Below are 20,405 nucleotides of genomic sequence, written 5' to 3'. Positions count from 1 at the left end.
GAAAGTACTTGGCCAGTCTGAGATCCTGTGAAGTCACTGTAAGGTAAGTTTCCACACATCATTTTTGCATATTCAGATACTTCAGGAAAGCAACGTGAACTGGGGTTTTAGTGTATGAATTAAGAAATACAGAAGTTGAATAAAATATTGCATGTAGTAAGCCATATATTTAACTCGTAAAAAATATTACAAATTTATCTATTTGACACTTGGTACCCAGGTCTCCATCTCTTGAATCAGATATATTTGCATGTTTCAGTAACGATCATGAATTCTCTGTCTCCTTGAACCTGCAATGAAGTAGAATTTTCCATTAACATTGTCTTAACAATGATTGAAGACTAAAATTACTTAGAATAAATCTCTAACCTTTGTCACCAGAATTTCTCTGCTGTAATATTGGCTCACTTTGATGTGCTTGCTCACCTGTTTAACATACATGCTAGTGTTTTAGGGTATTTCTGTTGTTTTCTGATGTTCCCAAGAGAAATATAATACAAAAAGTTTCTTACTGGAAATGACTTAGCTGCATATCAAAATAAACTGAAAAAAGGCAGCCCATGATAGGATAGAAGCTAGGCATATACTTACCCGCATTTTGTGCATGTGTAAAAGACTGTTTGTCCTTCATCAGCAGATCGTAGTTGCAAAGTAGCATATGACATTTTGTCATTCCTACAATTCGGACACTTTCTTTCTACTACACACCCATCTTCACCGTCTGCTTTTTTTTCCAAACCACTATACACATCAGGAGTATTAAAGTGGATGACATAATGGTATTCCAAACCTGAAAACACTAAGAACAATAATATTTTTGTTAACAGGTTGTTGCCCTGAATTTTTCAGAGAATGTGTACAATGGCAAATTTCTTGGCATGTTTTTATAAACCTGTTAGTTTTGATGTAGTGGACATAACATTTAATTTTATTCAGTCATTTTGATTTTAGTTTATGGATAACTTTAATGGTCCAATTTGGGGTACTTCAGTACTCTTGGTAGAATACGTAATTTGAAATTATAGCATTCTTGGGTTACAGCTGGACTGGAACGAAACCTGACCCTCGAAACTAGGTACACGTTCCTAAATCATACATTCATATAATATTAATTTCTTTACCTTCCGGACCAAACGTCTGTTTACAATTATAACATTTAACATCGCCCTTGGAGCTTAATCTTGGCAAAATTGTACCACACTGCGGACAAAAACCCGGTTCACTACTCAACATCTTCGCCATACTTGATATCACAAGTGGCAATGGAACAACTATAGTTACGGTTATGACAGGTTTGTATAGTGCAAAATTCGGTTTCTAAGTATGTAATGTTATGAAAAGTGTGAATTTGTAATTGTAAGTAATGAAGATGGTCACCCTGAATATCAAGTATTTCGTAGTCAACGTAGGTTGGTACGTCTGCATTTCATGGCTGGTTGAAAAAGTGTTTCTTATTCTAAGGAACGATATTATGATTATAATATTGCTACATTTAAACATGGTTTGGTTTTGAAATTGCTTAAATGTGTAAAATGGTTATTATTGTGGTGGTGAACCTCCAAGATAGAAATCTGAAGATTGAGTTGCACTTTTAAAATGAGTTTCATTGAGGTATCCTGTTTTAAACGTCACTATTTTGGGGGTACACAACTATTCCTAGTGTAATTTAAGCATTTGATAATTTTGTTAATGATTTACTTTTGCACAATTTTACAGCCACTGAAAAAACCAGTTACACTACCAGAACCAATTCCAGAAAATATGATTGAGGATCGACGGCTGTGGATAGGAAATTTGGATCCTCGAGTTTCCGAGTAAGTACCAAAGTGGTTCGTAGTCGATGCCAGTGGTTAACCCAGAAAAGGGTGAACTATAGTGTTGCTGCTACAAAACGCATTGTTCCATCCCATTTTGCGTGCTCTACTAAGATAGTTCTTCTCCAAGTGACATCTCTGTTCTAGGTTTATTAGTTACAAATTAAAACAAATTTAGAGATAGGTTACATTTTGCTAGGTCTTATAACTGTAAACAAATACCCAGACCTGTCCAAATGATCAAGGTATTTTATTAATTTGATGAATTACCTGCGAAGTCTGAATGTAACAGAGTCTTCTGTGGAACGTTAACTATTACTTTATTGTGCTAAATTTCTGGTGCAGTATTTAAATACTATAGAGAAGTAACCTGTGTATTATAGTATTTGTGACTAATACAGAAAATTAATCTTTGTATTTGTTCTGCGTTTTCTTTACTGGTACCACCTCCTAAAACTTGTGCAAAAGCATGGCACCATTGACAAATTCGACCTGCTCTTTCACCGCTCTGGACCTTCAGCAGGGCAACCACGAGGCTATGCTTTCGTAACTTATTCAACTAAAGTTGATGCAAGGAAGGCAAAAGATGTTCTTAATGGAATGGTGATGGGACACAAGAGGATGGTTGTGAGATGGGCAAATAGTGTTAGCAAGGTATTTGTTATTTAATATTGAATTGAAGCATTAGTTAAGGTTAAAATACATGTTACCTGTGTGTATCATAGAATTCATGCTGGTGACACCATGCAAGCTGTATCGTGCATCTTGCAGTGCATATTACATCCCTGAATATATGAAAATGTTTCACATTGTTTTCCAAGTGGTTTCACTTCAGGTTCATTTGCAAAATTGCAGCATAAATAAAATTAAACTGTCATTGTAAGGAATATATTCATTGATAATAGAGGGAATGGTTTGCCATTTGTTGTTCTTTACTTTTCAGGAAGAATTGGTTAAGCCAAAACCTGAGCTGATAATACCTGCATTGGCTGGGGCAAAAACTGAGAAGAAAGTCAGGTAAATATCCATTTCACAGATTTCTGGGTAAGATTTCAGTTTTTCATGGCAAGAAGTTTGAAGATGACTTGTCTTCTGGGGTGTTGCGTCATGTAATCACTGAGTTATTGCTTCAAAATCATAAGGATGCACATTTCTGCAGGTAGAGGAAACATGGTTGTCGCAAAACATCTGTTGTTAGGAATATATTTTGCTGTCTTGTGAATACCATAAAATGCAATTCTCAGTTTCAGTGAAATTAATATTTAGCTCAAAGTTGTGTAGGTTCTTACACAGTAGCATTTGTACATTTTGTTTTTTAGCCGACAGACCACAATCCAAGCTATTGAAGCAAAATTAAAGATGATGGAGCACAGTTCAGTTAATGACTTTGAAGTGAACAATGCTCCATCAGGAAGCTTGTTTACTCCTGTCATCCAGGCTTCAGCAACAAGGTACCGATCAAGAGGAAGGTATGATTCTAGACCATACAAGAGGCCATCGAATCTTCGAAGATGATCCTTCATTTGTAAGACATTTATTTAAATTTATTTCATACATTAAATTCTGGCTTTCAAAACTAAAATTATCATAATTTTTTTTTACATATTTACACTAAAAGAAACCATTGTATTACATGTTTATAATAGTGTTTATGTTTAAAATTATTAAATGCATTCATTTAACAGCTGTGTATTGAATATTAAGAATTTATGGTTACCATTTCCTGGATTTTAAGGTTTCCCTGCCCATAACAAAATCCCCTACAGCAAGACTTGTCATGGTCAGAATGTATGTGCTTTTAATATGAAGGAATATTTTAAAACGTTTGTTCCTATTTAGGACGCTGAAAGGAAGAGGGCCCTTTTAATTTTACTATGTCAGGAGGAGAAAAGGGTTAAATATTAATACATTGTCTCACTGTATGTAGTATGTATTTATTGTGTCCTTCATTGTCTTCATATCTCATACTTATTTGCCTCATCCAGCTTTCACCCTTTTGATATAAATCAGTGGATCATCAAGTGCTCTCATCACCACCATCATCATCATCATCTTCATAATCACAGTCCTTGTCACTGTCCTTTTCTTGATCTCTATTTTGTTTGTCAATTTCACTGGCTAAAAAGACAAATATATTATGTATTAACAACATGTAAATATACAAAAACAAATGTCCCAAGTTTTTGAAGTTTTCTTGATCAGTGCAATGAAACGTACGTGGTATGAGCACATTATCCCGCTTCAGAACTTCTGTGATAAGCTTGTTGATGATTTCTCGGCATCTGTCATCCATGCCACTTGGCATCCACCCCAAGCGGTCATGGCATTTAGCACCTGGTGCTGGGGCTGGTAACTTTTCCAACATCTCTTGAATTTCAGGCACATCTATATCACAATACTGAAACAAAAACCGGTTTACTTGCACTGATCGTATTCCATGTACCTGCCATACCTACCTACCTACATGTCTTCATTCTCAGTCCACTCTTATTGTAATTTATCATGCTACAAGCCATCACAAATGATAATAGTTGTAAATGTAGTAGTTTCCACTTTCACCATTACACTCCTTATTTGTACTAGGAACAAGGAAGGACAGTTGGTTTTTGACACACGTGTCAAAATATAAAACTTATCCTTATTTTTCACTTTTGATATTCCCTCATTTATTTATTTGCATTTGTGTTCTATAAAATAGTACCGATAAGCCTTCGTGTATATACGAATGTTCTAGTGTATATGATACCTGATAAAACATCTGCCTGGAAGGAGGCAACATTCCAGGATGGAATACGTAGATGTTTTCATTATTTGTGTTATCTTCACTTTGTTTTTCTTCCATTTTCTCAGGCTGCAAGTTTTCCTTTGTGATAACAGCCGTCTTAGGACGGCACGATGGACTCGATTTATAAGGCAGGAGATAGTTGCAGTAACTTCTCTTGGCCTTCACTTTCATCTTTAATCCACCTGAAAGACAAATTTACGGTAATTAAAACACTGACTTCTTATGTATATTTGGAAGGTACAATAGCTTCACTTGTTTGTCATCTATCATATATGAGAATTTTGGATACATACTGGAAAATGCCACAAAAATTCAAATTTGGAACCATTTAATTTGGTCAGTTTCCTGTTTGCTTTCAAAGTCTTCCAGTGGGCCAAACTGATGCTTCTGACTAAAGTTGTCAATATCACAAAGAACGTTTTATTTCATACATATTTTTATTAGGTACTGTTCGCATTTAGCAGAGAACAGAATAATTATGAAGACGTAAGTGTTCCTTTATTAATATTAGTGACATATGTCGGTGGACTTTTAATATTATCAGTTCATAGTTTTTTCTGTAATATAATTGCTTTGGATTCTGATGCTACCAAAGAAATATTTTTGCACATGTAGATTTTAAAAATTTAATATTGAAACTACTCTTCTGTCGTGTAGCCCATTTTCATATGTGTTGGTAAGGCCATTCTTTAATTCAAACAATTCTGACCAGTGGTGGTGGAGTTGACTCAGAATACCAGTAAGGTGTTCTTACACGCGTGTATATTGAGTGTCTCAAAATAACCCTGAAAAATTGCAAGTTCGAAATGCCCACTATGCATCATTTACAAGAGCTGTATTGTATCGAAATTTGTGACCTCTGTTCTGAAACTGGATTTTCTGTCACCATACCAACTGTTCGAAGTCTGTAGTCCAATGTCTGATACTTGAGAGACGTAGCATCTAGTCGTGGATCATATCCAAAGCGAACCCACATGACTCTCCATGGACCAGTTACAAAGTAATATGCAACTGCAGGTAATAGATATTTTAGCTGGGCACTGGAATATTTGGTCAAATACATAAGCGCATTTTTGGACCAAACAGGACGTTCTTCAAAGATCTGCAAATGTTAGAAATCAGCTATGTTTTACAGTTGTTAATTTATTCATTTATTTTATAACATTAGTGGCATGTTTAAAAATGTTTTCTGTTGTAATAAATTTAAAAACAAGAAACATGCTGTTCAAAGCATAACCTTTTTGACTGTCTCAAGATGTACTCCCTGAAGAAATTTTAGACGTAACAGTTTCATTGCAATGGTCCGTGGTTTCTTGGGAATATCTGGAATGTCAAATGTCACAAAGATTGCGTGACCAGATCTGCGGTGTCTTGTTCTGCCAATTATGTTTGGAGGTGTAGTGCTATCAACTCCCGTTTCCTTCCGGTACAGATATTGCTAATGAAATTAAACAAAATATTATTACAGTTATGAATGTTTATCGCTCCTGAATTCTCTATTCTTCATAGTCACACATTGAAATTTAGTATTGCAAATTGGGACGTGTATAAAGGGAGGCTTTGAAGTTTTGCATTGTGTCTGCCCATATCTTGAAGTGGGGGGGAAACAAGCTATTCTTATGTCATAAGAACAAAAATTATAATTTTACTAATACACAACTTATTTTGAAGGTTATTTTTGATAGTACTTTTCATAATTTTCCATAATTTGTACACTGCCAGGTATTATTATTAATAATAATCTGTGGCGTAACATCCTCTGAGAGCCAATGCCGACTAGCTGACTGCTGGCCTGACGTTCACATGCCTAAGCAGAGGTGAACGATCATCCAACCAGATATAGGGTGACGTGTGGTCAGCACGACGAACCCTCAGCCATTGCTAGTTTTCCTGACCGGATTACGGTACCCATTGTAGCTCCCCAATTTCCTCAGGATGCTGGTTTGGCACTGGTCGAAAATCTCATGAGAAATTTCTTTCCCTGAGACTCGAACCAGCGCGCATTCTGTATCACCGGTCCGAAGCATGATGCCTCAGACCGCGCTGCTACAGCGTGGGGCCAGGTATTATTAGGATGATCAAATTGAGGAAGGTGAGATGGACAGGGCATATAAAATATTGATTGTAAAGCCTGAAGGGAAGAGACACCTCAGAAGACTTTGGCAAACATGGAAGCGTGATAGGGAAATGTAGGGGGGCGTAGACTGGATTCATCTGGCTCAGGATATGGGCTGGTGGCAGTCTCTTGTGAAAATGATAATGAAGCTTTGTGTTCCTGAAAAGGCAGAGAATTTCTTGACTAGCTGAGCATTTTTTTTGCTTTTTTAAGGACAATGCTCCATGTTTTGGGTAATGCTAGGTGGACTTGGCATATGTTGTAGATACACAATTTCAGAGAAGTGTCTCCATCTTTGAAATGTTGGTACTCACCTGCAAGTCCACACAGCATTTCAACCCAGAAGACTGGCATCCTTTGTTTCACCCTCAAAGTAATTACTTGCTGAACAAGTACCTGCATTGTATCCATACGTGAGAAAGTAGCTGGTGGCAGGAAATACGGTGCATCTCCAGTCAGCCACGAAGAAGTAGGAAGTCCAATTGGAACCAGGTTACTGTATTTGCACACATTGGGCCCATGGTTACCAAATTCAGGATTCATGGGAAGGTACTGGAAGTCGCACAGATCTAGAGGTATTCATAATTGTGTTGATTTTATCACAGCAAGAAGAAAACACATTTAAGGTTTCCTAATGTAAATCTTTTCCTTATTTCTATACTTCCAGTCTCATGTAATCACAGTATTAAGTTTAGTTATTGGGTTTAGTGCTTGGGTCTACTGTTCTGGAAGGTAGAGCAATCTAAAATTCTTCTAAATAATATAGTTTCTGACAGTAAAACTTTTTCTTTCAATCACTTTCAGAATAATGCTGACTTACTTCTAAATCGATAAGCAGTTTCTACTCTGCCCAAGACAGCTATGCTGCAAGTCGTATTTCCTGAATAGCCCTCAGAATATGTGCTAGAGGAGCTGTCAGAGTCATCTACTGAAGATTCACTTATAATCTGGCCATTTTTATTTTTCTTCCGATGTACTGTCACTTTCAGGAGGAGTGATAATGTCTTATGTCGATCACCACATGCAGGTTTGCTGAAAGCATCATCAGGCCGAAAACGGAGTTCTAATCTTCTGTTTCTTAAAGAGTATGTCTGAAATAATGATTTTTATTAAAACAACTGAAATTACCAAGTTTGAAGTGAACTCATACTGGCAAGAGGAATGTATAGAGTATCCCTGCTCTCTTCTACTCAATCATAATAAACAGGCAAGTGGTAGTTACTTAGGAAATGATGGGGTAGAAATTTCTGCTTCTGGACACTTGTATTTTGAAGTTTTTGAACTGATTTTAATTCTGCAGTAGATGTAAATGGAATAAATTTTCTTGGCAGCATAGCATCAATATAACATAACAGTATAAATAAAAGATGCTTCACTTTTGTGCACTTCTGTAACTGGTACAGAAGTTGCTGAAAAGTTTTATGGATTATTTTGAACCAAGAACATGATCCTAGCCAGAAAATTTGTCCCTTCTATAGAATGTGTGTAAACAATACAGAATAAGATGCAACGTTTTGTTCCAGAGATTTTCAAGAGCTTCCCCTGCACTAAACTAATGGAGAATTCAGTCTTCAATCATGAAGGATGTGTAACTTTGTGATGAAATTGACAAGAACCTTGGAGTGTTTCCAGGCAAGCAAAAGTTTCATTTTTTGCACAAGTTACCATATTTACTAGAAGAGAACCAAATCACATGAGAATTCATATGCTATACAAAAAGCAGATTCAGATGAGAGACCATGAATATTAACTCATAAAGGGATCATAGAAATATATACCTTATTATTTCCAGAGAGGTCTATGTAACATGTCAACAGAAGCAGTATTGGTCTGATTCACTCACCGTTGAAATATTATGCAGTCCTCCCAGAGTTCTAATGGCTCTATCCTCATTTTCAACAACTCCTGGGTATTCAACTAGAATCAGTTGTTTGTCAAAGTTATGAATATTACAATGTTCTTCACTGTCCATGGTCTCGTCCCTGTGTTCACTTAATCCACGAAGTATTGGGTTTTGAGGTTATATTGGAACAATTACTCTTAATGCCTCTATATACTTACACATCCGTTATCTATATTTATTACATTCCAAAATTTGCAAGGAATTTAATTTACTACATTAATTAAGTACCGGTACGTAAGTAAATATTAACAGAACTGCTGTACTACAGGACGCCATTTTCCTTAATTTGTATTACAGCACCATCTTTGGAAAACAATGATAACTAATAAAAGAAATGAAGGTACATTTCGAAATATTTGCGGGACAACACATTCACCATCGATGTTGGTATAATATATTTTCAGTCTTTATTACAATGAAAATTGTGTCTGGACTACGCAGCAATGTACGTACGATAGCACAGAAACTGCCGGAAGATAACGAGGTGATGTAATTTTATATACATTTGCTCTTTTTAGGATTATTATTAATGTTTATTATAGCACCATCCTTTTGGACATAGAAACGAAATGTAGCACATTTCGAAATGTACACCGGACAGTTGAACCAAGGATACAGTGTCGTGGTGTGAAGAAGTATTTTTGGTATGTTACTGGAAAAAATGGAGATAAAGATAATTTGTAGGATATCACTCATATCACAGTTCCGTTAAAATAAGACTAAGTTGAGCTTCATTAGCGATTGGCTTGGTTGGACTGTACAGTTGAATCTTTGTACTTTGCTGTGTTTATATGTTTGCATGAGTGAGCCAATGTGAGAACTTCACACTTTTCACATAGTTAATTTGGAAATTCTTTGTAAATCTCTTATCTTTGTTATCTTGTTGATATACCTGACTTGTATGAAGGCACTTGTTTGGAGAAAGCATTTAAGCACCTCAATAGGAATGTTAACATGGTTACCAAGTTTTGACAGAATATGCTGTACCACTTTCTTTACTCGGCTACCATTGTCACTTCCGATGTTTTGTTGTTCTGATGTGCATGACTGCAGCGTGGAATGGGGTGGGGCCTGCGTGTTATGAAGATGAAAGAAATAAAAAGATGGTGTGGCTAAGCACTTGTTTCACTGTCCTCAGTGCTTGTGGTTGAAGAAAGTACTTTGATTGAGGACTTTCCCAGAGCAAAACATTGCAATCTGAAGGGAAGGGATGGTCATATGAAGAAACTTTCCAAAATGTCAGTTTGATGAACTTGCCTCGTGCTATGAGTGACAGTTGATGAGTAATCATTACCCCCTGGGCACCCGCGCCCTCGTGCTTCTGGTGGTGGTCTTAGTTGCTAATCATCGTCGCAACATTTTTTATGCCTTCTGGAAAGCTTGCATATAATACGTCATCTAATGGATACTTTAGACTGCTTCAACTTCTTGCAACTTTTCTGAACATTTTTCCTTTGGTCTCAACTTGTCACGTCGGATGTCCACACGGCACAGTGGATTCATATGGATTTCTGTGCATAAAGGCTATTTTTGTGAATGCGTTGCTTTGAAAGGTTTCTTTTTTAAAACTGAACTGATGCAGTAGAGTCATTTTTGAGAAGCTGATAGTCTTTTATTTAGTCAAGAAATCCCAGCCACTGCCATTGTCACAAGAGCCTGTCCTGTGCTAAGTCAGTTTAGGCCTAATCCATTACATTTGTTTAAGATCCATTTTAATATCATCATCCCATCTAAGTGGTCTCATCCTAAAGGTTTCCAGACCAAAATTCCACATGAACTTCTTGTCTCTCACGCGTGTCTTTTTGGAAATGAAATAAAAATTGTTATACTTTTAGTGCAATACGTAGAATATGTAATATGTTAAAAGTGAACCGAACTATTTTGTTGGCACTCATTCCTTTATCAATCAAAAAATAGTTTATCGCTGGAAATTAGAACCTCCAAACAGCCGAGCATCCTCGTTTTTATGTTGACAGCCGACTAATAAATTGGCGCAAGAAAGAACGGATTAATTTTTAATTAAGACTTAGTGTAATTTCATACGAAATTGTTTCTAAGGTTTCATTAGACTGGAAATATAGAAGCCTTATTAAATATCGCCATGCCCACGAGCATGTTTGCCTGTCCCTTCATTAATTAACCTCGTGTCCTGCCTGTTGCGTCATCTGAACGGAACGAGCGACCTGTGAGGATGGTAGTTATTTGCGAGGGCAGGGTCGAGCTGCGGCCTTTTGCGAACGTAACAGGTTTATTCGTCCTTCATGTTGGCATTTCCGATTGTAGTAAATCAAACCATACGAGTTCAGGATTGCCTTCAGTGGCGTAACGTCCAAAGCAAACTTCATAAAAATGTGTGTATCGGTTCGAGTTGAATCATACAGACAGACAGACACGGTCAGCGCTGTATGCGTTCGTTTCGTGCAAAGAACGTGTCTTTGAAACCCTGCTTGAAATGTTTTATAGTAGTCTGATATGTTCTTTAAACCAAAATATTTTTTTCTGTGTGTGTCGCAATGTGTACGTTGTCCAAATAAATGCGAACGCACTACGTAAGTTGCCCTTCTCCTGAAATCCATTCACACTTTAGATCTGCTTCCAAGAAAAGTGAGGTAACCCTCGTCAATGTCGGTCTTCTGGGTAGCAGGAATATTAATTCCATCTTGAGCCGTGAAGATGGAGGCAGTCCATTCCTGAGTTAGTATGTTCGGTGTTGAAAGAACTTGCTGGTCGAGAAGTGGATCAAGGCGAAGGATGTTTGGACGTGTTCGGCTTTATCTCGCCCGGTGTTTGTCAGGGCTTACACCGGAAGTTTGTTCCACGAACGACGACTCATTTGCATTGCCATGTTCTCGCTTATCTCGGCAAGGAGACGTTCGTTGCCTGTTGCCTCTGTCAGTTCCAGCCCGCAGAACTGCCGTCAGGGCATACATAGTTCGCCCTTTCCGCTTCAAAGTTTCGAACCAGTTGATCGGAAGTTTACAAACTTATGCCACACGCAGGAAATTGTACTCTGATTTCCATTTCATACTTTCAGCGCCGAGTAACTTCATGGAATAAGGTCCTTCTTCAAAAACTATCAGTGGCCCAGCTTCTCAAGATATTCCCTGCCTTCTTTGGAACCCAAAGGGCCATTACCGTATTCAGAAGTGCCCACCAGTGGTCCCTATTCTGAGCCAGAATGACTCTCGTGATGATTGTTGCCACATCTGCGTAAATAGACGGGTGACGCAGACTGCAGACATTGCGAATTGTCAGTCTCTAGAAAACGGATCTGAAGGAAGTGTTGTGGCCTTCTTATAGGACACGCCGAGGAACAAAAAGGGCAAGACTTACTTCTTCGGGTTCCTCTATGTCGCAACTTTTGTGTCGCCGCGAATGTCTGATGATGTCACGGCGTATTTGCTCTTCCAACTTTCCACCTTTAACCACAGAATTTTGTGTTCCGTTCCTCCGCCCTCCAGTACAAACACACCCCGTTCCCTTCTCCTTCCTATTTCCTCCCGCTGTGTCAACAGATGTTTGGGTTTGCGTATGGCGGGTCTGCGAGAAATATCCATGTCTGGATTCGAAGCAATCATTACTACCACGTAGATGGTTCAGGAAACATCTGCGATGGTCCCGTCGGCTGTGCAATTGCTGGCGGCTCTATTTGGCGTCGTCGATTCCCATTTCCACGGTGGTTATACGTACGACCAGCCTCTGGTCCCGTTCACAGAGCGAGACAATGTGTCTACGTACACCAAGCAGGTAACAAAGGAAACTGTACATTAGTCGCCACTTCCGCCATGATTACGAATAATTTTTCATCTTTTAAAAAACTGTTATTAATATATATACTTTTTCTACGTGAAATGTGCATAAGAAAGTATTCTGATTTTGTCATATTTATAAAATTACTAGCCTAAGTGATTCTTCTTCGCTCAGGTTTTCAGTAGTTTCCTGTTTGTCACTGATCACAGTCTTAACCTTAGTTGATATTTTGAAAATTCTGCACTAAATTAATACTCTGTTACGATATTAAGCTTGTAAACAGCGATTATTTCCTTAAACAGCGCTAACGAGTTGATCTATGTAATGGTGAAGTGTTGTGTTTTCTTCGCGGTACGGGCTGAATCGTTATATATCATTTACGCGAGCTCCGGTCTCAAAGGATTACTGTAAACTGTATTTCATGTCATGGCGGTTCGTCGGTTGTCGCTCTGTGCTCATAGTTCTGATGTCTTCGCTCGTTTTTCTTTTCAAATCGCCTGGTACCTTGTGAACCTAGCTGAGTGGCGACCAGTGTGTGGCCAGCTACGGGGCTTCGCAGTTCAGACTACAGTCGCCCAGATTTCCCGCGCCTTATCCACCTGGGCTACAGTGCATCTACGTGGTGGAGGCCGTGTCGACGGACATCTGCCTCCTACAGGCAACGTTCTTGACCTTTGACCTGGGTGACTGCGAGTCTGGTGACCATGTTATTATAGCTGGACAGAGACTTTGCGGCAGTGTGAACGGAGTTCAAACGTTCCGCTTCGGGCGTCCCAGATCGTTGATCCTGTTCAGGTAGGAAAACGTCACGGGGTCCCACAGGAAATCATTGCGTCGAAAGAGGAGGTTTGGGGGTGTCCGTTTGCTTCATATTGACCGCTGGTTCGCAGAAAGTCGTTCCAGGGTTGTGCTCATACGTGGAAGCTGTTTAAATAAACTTCGGGTCAAACATCGATATATAAGAATGCATAAAAGGTGAAATAGTTTGGCAGCATCGAAATATTTCGAGAGGTGTCCTTGCACGCACGCACAGACTTTATTTCGTGTTCATTACCTTGTTGACAACAGCCCGCCACTGGACCCTGTCATGCAGGACGAAGCGATCGTGACTGGAGTCCAGTTGTTTTGAAGCAAAGGAAACTTGCTTTGTGTTCCAGAACTGGGGCTGCGGAAGGGCGGAAGGGGTTCGACATAGCGGTCCGCCAGGTACCGTGTCCACTCACGTCGGTCCCCCACCGGGAGTGCAGCGCGAACTTCAGCGGTCGCAGCTTCGTGCTGCAGAGTACCGGGTATCCGGCTTCGTACCCCGGCAACGTACATTGCCAGTACGTGATTCGAGCCGCGGGTCCGTCGCCCCAGCAGTCTCTGTGCCAGGCGGCGTTCAGTTTCGAGAGCTTCAACGTCGACAGTTCCGAAGGCTGCAGCAGGGATCGGCTAGAAATCGGTGACCAGGATGTTCTCTGCGGTTTCTTCAACGGAGTGAGGACTTACGAATTTGTGGGCGAGTTACGCGCTCATTTCTATTCGGACGATTTTGGGAATCAAGGGGGATACAGAATCAGCGTCGTGCAACAGGGTTGCAGGATTCTGAATCTTCTTCCATCTGGAGGAGTAGATCCAGTGCCACCTACCCCAGTCTCCCCCCCATTTCATCTCCCACTCTGCTGCGGCAAGGTGTACAGTGGACACCAATTCTTCCTTGCGAGTCCCGGATTCCCGTTTAGCCATGCAAATCAAGATACAGACTGCGTATACGAGATCCACCCTTCGAGTCCAGGCGTGTGTAAACTCAGGATTCTGTTCAAGTTCTTCAGGGTCGGACAAGAGGAGAGTTACGGCGTGTGCTCGGGTGGATTTCTAGAAATAGATGGACGGCAGTACTGCGGCTGCGTACTGGGTCTCACGGTCACATCTGCGTTCGATGATCAGGGGAGCGGGCGACAGAAAGCCTTGCGTTATAGGAACGTCGCTAATTCTGGTGGATTCTTATTGGAAGTATTTCAAGAGGATTGTACAGGTTTTCCAGCTTGGGTTAGGCAAGATACCAGCGGTCAGTTCCAACAACATTACAAAACCACATCTCCCTATTACAGCGTTAATGTCGGTATTTCTAACTCGTCTTCATCTGCAATCATGGCCGATACGCGCACTGAGGAGCAGAAAACCTTTAGAGATCCCACCTCTGACAGTAACGCAAACCGATCCGATGGACAGTACTTCAGGACCCTGGAGCAGGCGCCTCGCGTCTCAGGCTATCCTCGTGAAACCGATGGTACAGGTGACAAATCGCTCGTTTTTGCAGTTGGCGCTACTGACAGAAACAAGAGCCCAGCGGTTCAGGAATCAGATGTAAAATCCGCTGACAGTAAAATGCAACAGAAATCCGCCGTGGAGAATGAGACGAGCGCGGACAAACAGCGAGTCTGGAGCAGTCTCCAGGAAAATTCTGATAAACAAATCTATGAGCTTAATTTTGTTCGCACGGGCAGTTCTGTTGGTGATGGAACCCCTTTGTCACCATCAGCAGACTCAGAGGGGCTCCTCAGCAAGAACACGAACAAGCAGGACGACCTCAGCCTTTCACGTAGTAACTCGGGCGAGTCGCGTGACTGCGGACTGGACGGTGGCAACTGCATTCGGTGGGACACGCCCCGCGAGAGACGAGATCCGGTTTCTGACGGGCTGTGGTCTATCAGAGAGACCGCCTGCCGCGCCTGGGGGCTCGCTCTGTGGCTGTTGCAAGGCAAGCAGCACCTGTGGCCAAGCGTCCATCCGGAGCTGCCAAGCCTCGCGCCTCGCTGCCAGGTGTTCGGTCAAGCCACGGGCTGGATTCAGTCCCCCGGCTACCCCCGGGCCTATCCCAGTAACCTGAGACACTGTTACAGGTAAGTTGTCCTCGAGACACGTGCACATCGTACTGGAAACCACTTGGAAATTGTATAAAGTGATGAAAGACTCTCGGGTTACGAGTCTCGTCAGGTGGCTGAATGGCAACGTTTCGTCAAACAGCAGCCCTGAGGATGACAGCAGAGATCGCTCTCGAAGATTTTGGCAGAAGATACGGTTTATTCGGCCACCTGACGCGGCTTGTAACCCGAGAGTTGAAAATTCGTGGTTCCGAGAGGAAATTCCGGTCAGTGGCAGCTGCAACTTCGTAAAAACGTTTCCAGTGGACTTGACTTCAGAAGGAGGGCCTGACTGTCCAGGAACTTGGGTCATTAGTCAGCTGGTTTGTTCCAGGTTCCTGCGTCTCTCAGGCTTCTGCGAAGTTCACCTCTTCGTGACGGACTTCTCCTTGGAGCCGAGCGAGAACTGCGTGAAGGACTATCTGCTTTTCGGCGGCCAGTGGCGTTACTGTGGGGAGTCGTTGTCATCCACGGGCAGTAAGTCGTGAGGGTGACAGTTTATTTCCGTTCTTTGGACGCGAGAGCACGTTCTCAAGTCTGGTTGCTAGGGTTAAATAGGATTAATTAATCCATGTCTTTCTTCGACACTAGAGAGGTCCTGGTACGCACCCGGGTCGGGGCGTGTCTTTCGCCAGGAGTGAATATGTTCACCGTGTGGTTCGTGTTTTAGCTGTCCTGGACATGGCGGTGATCCCGTATCTTGACCTCGTGTTCGTCTCGGACAGCCAGTATTCTGGTCGCGGGTTCAGAGCCTTGTACCGACACGTCCCGTGCGCGAGACGCGTGGAGACGCCCCGGGCCGACTGCGGGCTGGTCACTAACCGCGAGAACTTCACCCTGGCCGGGAGTGGCAATACGAGCCAGGACTCGTGCGTCTATCGCATATCACGGCACAGCACAGTAAGTGACCGTCAGCGGAAGGCGGGAACCAGTCGGAGATTGAGGACTAGCTGATATATGCATGGTAGAGATTAGAAATTATTTTAGCTGGGAAACCTGAAGGGAAAAGCTAATTGTAAGACCTAGATGCAGATGGACGTTACTGTTGAGATGGATGTCAGGGAAATTGGACGTCAGTTGGATTTATCTGGCTCGGGACAGGCGTAAAGTGGCTTCGAAGAAGGCCTGAAGTTTCTTGGTTAGCTGAGCGACAGTCAGCTTGTCAAGAAGAACCTTGCTCCAGACCCAGTTACTGCTTGTTTTCCAGGCCGTCTGCAGCCTTCAGTTGGCCCTCTCGACTTTCAACCTCGTGTGCGGCGAAGAACATGTTCAAATCGGCGACCACTTCTACTGCGGACCTCTGTCAGGACGATCCGGTAGGTGTCCGCATTTAGTCTCGAGTGTGACGTTACGGCAAAATATGTAGGGTCGAAGCGGCCGGAGCTTGAAGTTGAACATTCTGCATTGTAGTGCCGAGGTTGAGAATGAGTGGAGCCTTGCCTTCACGACAGACAATTTCTTGAACTGAGTTTGCTCTCTTTCAGTTGAAGTGGATTTCTTCAAGCCGGAAATAAGGATCGTTTATCGGAGAACGAGTCTCCGAGGTCAAGGGAATTTCCTGATCGAAGGTCGGCAGTTGGAGAATTGCGATTTTGGGCTTTGTAAGTACGCGTTTCCCTCGTTAGCGACTCGCAGACTGTCGATTACGTTCAGTGGTTCACAGATTTTTTTTGGGAAACTCCTTACGATGTTTTGCCGGCGCAGTATTGACGGAATAACATCTTCCTCCTTCAGCGGATGTTCCGTTAGCTGCCAGGGTATCCAATTCATCGACGCGGTGCGACATTCAGCTGTCAGAAATGCGAGGATTTGCTGTTTGTCCCAAACCCCAGCTGTCATCTTCCCAGCCCGCGGCTTGCAGCTACGTCATCAGGCCACAGAAGGGTGGGTACTCCCTGGCTGACACCCGACAGCGGCGAGGGTATTCCTAAGGATTCTAGTCTGGTCTGACAGTCGCGTAGCAACGCGCGTCACGCGTTCTTCTTAATCCTTCTTACGACTGTCGGAATTTTGCGGACAGACAGCGAGAAATTAAAACTGAGTCCACTAAGAGGTTAAAAGCAGATGATAACGAGATTACCTTTTCTACCCCGCAGATTTTCTTCCCGTGCAAAACTCGAAGCGAAACCACAAATTCGTAATTCTGCCCGCTGTTTTGTACGGGTGTCAAACTTGGTCTCTCAGCCATCGGCATCAGCGTTCTGTGAGGGGGAGGGGATTAGGGGAGAGGCAGGAGGCTGTATAATTTGTAGGCGCTCTCTACATCAAATACCTCGAACTGTGGCGGTAAAATCAAAGACGCTACGATGGGCTGATTATGTAGAACGCATGTCATAGACGGTAAATGTTTTAGCATACGAAGTTTCGGTGAGAAGTCATGCAGGAGAAAAATTCCTTTGGAGAGCTAGGTGAAGATAGGAGGATAATATTAAAGTGAATATTTAATTCTGAGCCCTAACGGTTTCTGAATAATAATAATTCGGAATCTGCGCGAAATGTGGCTGGCGTGATGTAGAGAGGCAGACAAGGAGCGACATTTTGAAAACTGTGGGCTGGGGGTGACTCTGATTGCTTGCCGTCAGGAATGTGCGCCGTGAGGCTGGAGTTCGGCTCCTTCCACGTGCCCTCGGAAGGCGACAACTGCACTTCGGGCTTCCTGGAGTTGCAGAGACGCAGGTTCTGCGAGGACCAGCTGGACCACAGGAGCACAGGTAATTGATTCAGTGTCGTGAAAGAATCGACTGACAGTTCGTCATCAGCCTTGAAGTTTAACCTTGCGGCCTTTGTTGAAGTCGGGAGCAGATTGCTGCTTGTGAAGCTGATAGTCGCTCAGATTGTCAAGAAGTTATGAAATATTTTCCGGAAGCAGATGAATCCCTATTTCTGTAAGGTCAATTTTAATATTATCCTCCTGTGCGCTGTGGAATTACCTCGACTTCATGCGGCCATGAACTCGGCTTCTGATGGAAGACATTTGTCCGTCTGCGCCCCGAAAGTTTTATGAACTTTGGCACGTAATTACAGTTGCCTTGTAACAATTTGCATATCAAAATTGAACTGTGCCGTTGAGCTCACTTGACGTCTCGCGTCGCTTCGGAATCATCCGACACAATTTCTCATCGCGTCCGTGAAGCAATGAAAGCTTCCGCGTGAATTGGATGTGTTTCTGTTCTAGACTGTCACACGTTTCTAGCGGAATGTAAATGGCTCCTGGTGGCTGAACGCATGAAAGGCGAAACCAAGTTCTTGGAAACACTCTTCATTTGAAGGGTCGAGTTAATTAAGGCTTTCGGCGACCTCCGCTGAATCGTGAAGATCGTCACATCGAGGAGGTTTCGGAAAATGAAGGCAGACAGACGTAGGAGGGAGGATAACATTAAGGTGGATCCTTAATAATTAGCGTGTGAGAGCGTGGAATGGATTCGTCTGGCTCAGGAAAAGGACAAGTGGCTTGCTGTTGTTAGCACAAGAATGAACATCGGGGAATTTCTTGGCCGGCTGAGCAACTATGAGTTTAATCCGTAACCAGCTGACTAAAGTTTGTTTCCAGCTGTCTTCCGCATTTGACGTAAATCCGGCACAATGATTGCCGCTGTGCGTCATTAGCCCTTGCTTGTTTAAGGACACTGTATCAGCTGACGTGTATCAAGTGCGTGTTCACTTCAGACAATATGCAGTCCACCCCCCCCCCCCCCCCCAATCCGCCTTTTGGAAAGTGTAAAGCTCAAATACGTTAAAATCTAATTAATTCCGTTACTTTTAATATCTGATTTATTGTTCTGCACGTGGGCATTGCGTCTAATACGATTTGGGCGCGGGACGACTTAAAGTGGCCTGAGTTATAATAAGACTGCGTGCAGGGACTGAGGAAATCCAGCGAAAGTCGGAATAGTTCGTGTTCTGTTGGGGGTTCGAACTCGGTGCTAGCATAGACAGCCTCCATGCCCTGACATTCGATTTTTGCGCTTCGAGATCCGACGCGTCGCCAGCTAGACGCTTCGATTTTAACGACGCTCGCTGCGTGCAGTCGTGGCCGAGTGGTTAAGGCGTCTGACTAGAAATCAGATTCCCTCTGGGAGCGTAGGTTCGAGTCCTACCGACTGCGGAATTTTTTAATTTGTTGATTTCGTGTTCTTTTAGTCACGTTGAGTACGATGTGTTTTTCAGTCCTAATTATCTCCTCTGAAACCTGATAGTTGCTTAGGTAGCCAAAAGAATTCCTCGGCCCTCATGCCTGCAAACCCTCCGCCGGGCAAGTTTTTATCCATAAGATCCATCGTACTGTTAACCTTCTGTCTATTCCTAGGTCTCCCAAGTGTGCATTTTCCTTCGTGTTTTTTAAATCTGTGAACAGCGCAGAAACACAATTCTCTTGTTTTCAAAAAGTAACTGAAGCAAACCTCGCTGTCCGTCTTGTGGTTCCAGTGGTGAATTTCGACGGACGAGCGTACAGAGTTCCATTTTACTTCGCCCCAGGCAGCCCTGGCACTCCCCAGTGGAACTTCACGTACTCTCAGCTTCCCTGTCCAGAACCGGCCATGAAGGGGACTGCTTAGCCGACGACCGCCGTCGTCCAGCCATCCCGACGACTTTCGGTTCTGACGTTTTACGTTCATTTTGTGAAATGACTTAAGTCACTAGTCGCCATACTAGGCTATTAGTTTTGCTTGTTTGTTTAACAACACTTTGTCAGCTACACCAGTTATGTGGCTTCACGTGATTGACGAACTGGAAAGAATGTGGAAGGCGGATTTAGGGATTCCGACGGAAGACGACAATCGACATTTCAGGTGAAAGATGGAGCGTCACTTTCCGATCAGTTGCCCCGTGCACTGACTTCGCGGGGCACAAGACACTCGATGGCACAGGAAATTAACTTTTGCAAGTTCGGCCCGGAAACAGGTGTCTGGTACGTCTCGTGTCCAATGAGTGGCGGGACAAAACGACCGAGACGTGGAGCCAGTGTCGAGGTTAAGAATGCGCTTCGTCCAGAAAAGTTTACCCCCTCATGGCTTAATGACGAATAAATTTGTCTACTAGAAGATTCTCCGTCTTCTGAAAATAAAAATAGAGCGTGGAAATGTGTGTTGTTCTTGCCTGAGTTGTCGGCATGACCAAAGAACGTCCCCAA

At 42.5% G+C, this 20,405-nt stretch overlaps 4 protein-coding genes and 1 non-coding gene across 8 annotated transcripts; 3 read left to right on the top strand and 2 right to left on the bottom strand.

Moving 5' to 3' along the window:
* Nucleotides 1-135: 135 nt before the first annotated feature.
* Polr1H (RNA polymerase I subunit RpI12) lies at nucleotides 136-1,383 on the bottom strand. 2 transcript variants are annotated; one of them, XM_022072332.2, is made up of 3 exons: nucleotides 1,122-1,383; nucleotides 592-790; nucleotides 136-290 (listed from the first exon to the last, which is right to left on the bottom strand). In XM_022072332.2, the coding sequence occupies exons 1-3, from the start codon at nucleotides 1,240-1,242 to the stop codon at nucleotides 266-268; spliced, it is 345 nt and encodes a 114-aa protein (XP_021928024.1). In that variant the 5' UTR covers nucleotides 1,243-1,383; the 3' UTR covers nucleotides 136-265. The 2 variants fall into 2 exon arrangements, with proteins under 2 accessions (XP_021928024.1, XP_021928023.1); XM_022072331.2 differs by having other exon boundaries at nucleotides 592-799; nucleotides 1,122-1,379.
* Nucleotides 1,384-1,417: 34 nt separating this feature from the next.
* On the top strand, nucleotides 1,418-9,734 carry LOC110833835 (putative RNA-binding protein 18). 3 transcript variants are annotated; one of them, XM_087352792.1, is made up of 7 exons: nucleotides 1,418-1,611; nucleotides 1,717-1,817; nucleotides 2,258-2,468; nucleotides 2,758-2,831; nucleotides 3,134-3,339; nucleotides 4,665-7,922; nucleotides 8,239-9,734. In XM_087352792.1, exons 1-5 carry the CDS (start codon nucleotides 1,597-1,599, stop codon nucleotides 3,327-3,329), a joined length of 597 nt encoding a protein of 198 aa, XP_087208918.1. In that variant the 5' UTR covers nucleotides 1,418-1,596; the 3' UTR covers nucleotides 3,330-3,339; nucleotides 4,665-7,922; nucleotides 8,239-9,734. The 3 variants fall into 3 exon arrangements, with proteins under 3 accessions (XP_087208918.1, XP_087208916.1, XP_087208917.1); XM_087352790.1 differs by having other exon boundaries at nucleotides 1,423-1,501; XM_087352791.1 differs by lacking the exons at nucleotides 4,665-7,922; nucleotides 8,239-9,734 and having other exon boundaries at nucleotides 1,424-1,501; nucleotides 3,134-3,496.
* l(2)37Cd (general transcription factor IIIC subunit l(2)37Cd) lies at nucleotides 3,724-8,694 on the bottom strand. The gene is made up of 8 exons (XM_022072328.2): nucleotides 8,559-8,694; nucleotides 7,536-7,806; nucleotides 7,112-7,284; nucleotides 5,837-6,037; nucleotides 5,491-5,701; nucleotides 4,561-4,781; nucleotides 4,032-4,212; nucleotides 3,724-3,932 (listed from the first exon to the last, which is right to left on the bottom strand). The coding sequence occupies exons 1-8, from the start codon at nucleotides 8,685-8,687 to the stop codon at nucleotides 3,832-3,834; spliced, it is 1,488 nt and encodes a 495-aa protein (XP_021928020.1). The 5' UTR covers nucleotides 8,688-8,694; the 3' UTR covers nucleotides 3,724-3,831.
* Nucleotides 9,735-9,853: 119 nt separating the features above from the next.
* On the top strand, nucleotides 9,854-20,355 carry LOC110833842 (uncharacterized). The gene is made up of 10 exons (XM_087352745.1): nucleotides 9,854-12,365; nucleotides 12,886-13,163; nucleotides 13,526-15,253; nucleotides 15,609-15,751; nucleotides 15,945-16,174; nucleotides 16,482-16,590; nucleotides 16,759-16,875; nucleotides 17,009-17,158; nucleotides 17,857-17,985; nucleotides 19,700-20,355. Exons 1-10 carry the CDS (start codon nucleotides 12,210-12,212, stop codon nucleotides 19,828-19,830), a joined length of 3,171 nt encoding a protein of 1,056 aa, XP_087208871.1. The 5' UTR covers nucleotides 9,854-12,209; the 3' UTR covers nucleotides 19,831-20,355.
* Nucleotides 19,298-19,379, top strand: TRNAS-AGA (transfer RNA serine (anticodon AGA)). Its single transcript has one exon. It is a non-coding gene; the product is annotated as a tRNA-Ser (tRNA).
* Nucleotides 20,356-20,405: the final 50 nt, after the last annotated feature.

Source organism: Zootermopsis nevadensis, unplaced genomic scaffold, assembly GCF_977971745.1.
Source record: "Zootermopsis nevadensis isolate Lab colony 2312 unplaced genomic scaffold, Znev_1.0 Znev_ptg000021l, whole genome shotgun sequence".
NCBI classification, from domain to species: Eukaryota; Metazoa; Arthropoda; class Insecta; order Blattodea; family Termopsidae; genus Zootermopsis; species Zootermopsis nevadensis.
Note: the sequence above shows the minus strand (reverse complement) of the source record. Positions and strands in the feature narration are given on the sequence as shown.